At 38.6% G+C, this 1,201-nt stretch overlaps 1 protein-coding gene across 1 annotated transcript in view; it reads left to right on the top strand.

The window, feature by feature from the left end:
- Positions 1-1,201, top strand: part of AHI1 (Abelson helper integration site 1) — a 224,554-nt gene that overhangs the window by 45,466 nt on the left and 177,887 nt on the right. The window contains 1 exon segment of the mRNA XM_012665175.1: positions 137-279. Within this exon segment, the coding sequence (XP_012520629.1) occupies positions 137-279 (143 nt within the window).

The following is a 1,201-nucleotide window of genomic DNA, read 5'->3' as shown; positions in this document are numbered from 1 at the left end:
TAGAATTTTTTTTTGGACTGCATTTTGAAAGTATTTTCATATTATTTGTTTCAATATTTTAAGAACACAAACTATGCTAGAAAACAGAAGAAGGTGAACATGATATATAAATTTTCACATTTTCTTACATATTTAGATAAAGCCATCTTACCGCTCTATGATGGCTCTTCAGGAGGAAAAACCAGTGTATTGTGAACGTCACCGTGAGTCAAGTTCAGTAGACACAGAACCTGGATTAGAAGATTCAAAGGAAGTAATAAAGTGGAAACGACTGCCTGGGCAGGTGAAGTGTTTGATAATAGTGGATTCATTTAGACATTTACTTATTACCTTAAAAACTTCAACAGCTCCTAGGGTACCTAGTTTACTACCAAAATGCTCAGATTATCCTTGGTCTTAACCATAATTTAGTCTTTCCATTAATTCATTTGACAAATTATAAGAGTGTGCCTATCATGTATGTAAATGCATTATCTTAGGTTCTTTGTTTGGGTGCCTGGGCACTTGTATCAATTAGCTTGGGCTGCTATAACAAAATACCACAAACTGGGTGGTTCAAACATTTTTTTCTCACACTTCTGGAGGCTGGGAAGTCCAAGATTGAGGTGCCCGCCAGTTCAGTTCCTGGTGAGGGTCCTCTTCCTGGTCTGCAGACAGCCTTCTTGCTATATCCTCACATGGTAGAAAAAGATCATCTCTCTCATGTCTTTTCTTATAAAGACACTAATCCCATTCATGAAAGTTTCATGATCTAATTACCTCCCAGGGCCCCACCTGTAAATATCATCACACTGGGGATTAGGGCTTCAACATATGAATTTTGAGGGGACACAAGCATTTAGTCTATAGCAGAGATCAATGTCCTGGCAGGATTGATTCCTTCTGAGGCCTCTCCTTGGCTTGCAGATGGCTACCCCTTTTCTGCCTCGTCCCGTGGTCTTTTCTTTGTGCATGCATATATCCCTGATGTCTCTCCCTCTTATAAGAATATCACTCCTATTGGATTAGGGCTTCACCCTAATGACCTCATTTTTACTTAATTACCTCTTTAAAGACCTTATCTCCAGGTACTGTTATAGTCTGAGGTACTAGGGGTTAGGGCTTTAACATATGAACTTGGGGAGGAGGATCACAATTCAGCCTATAATAGCAGTCAATATTTCTTTATTTTATTTTATTTTTTGAGACAGAGTCTTGCTCT

The sequence above is a fragment of the Propithecus coquereli genome, unplaced genomic scaffold, assembly GCF_000956105.1.
Source record: "Propithecus coquereli isolate 6110/MARCELLA unplaced genomic scaffold, Pcoq_1.0 Scaffold98, whole genome shotgun sequence".
In the NCBI taxonomy this organism is placed as follows: Eukaryota; Metazoa; Chordata; class Mammalia; order Primates; family Indriidae; genus Propithecus; species Propithecus coquereli.
The sequence above is the reverse complement of the archived record's forward strand: the minus strand, read 5'-3'. Positions and strand labels throughout refer to the sequence as shown.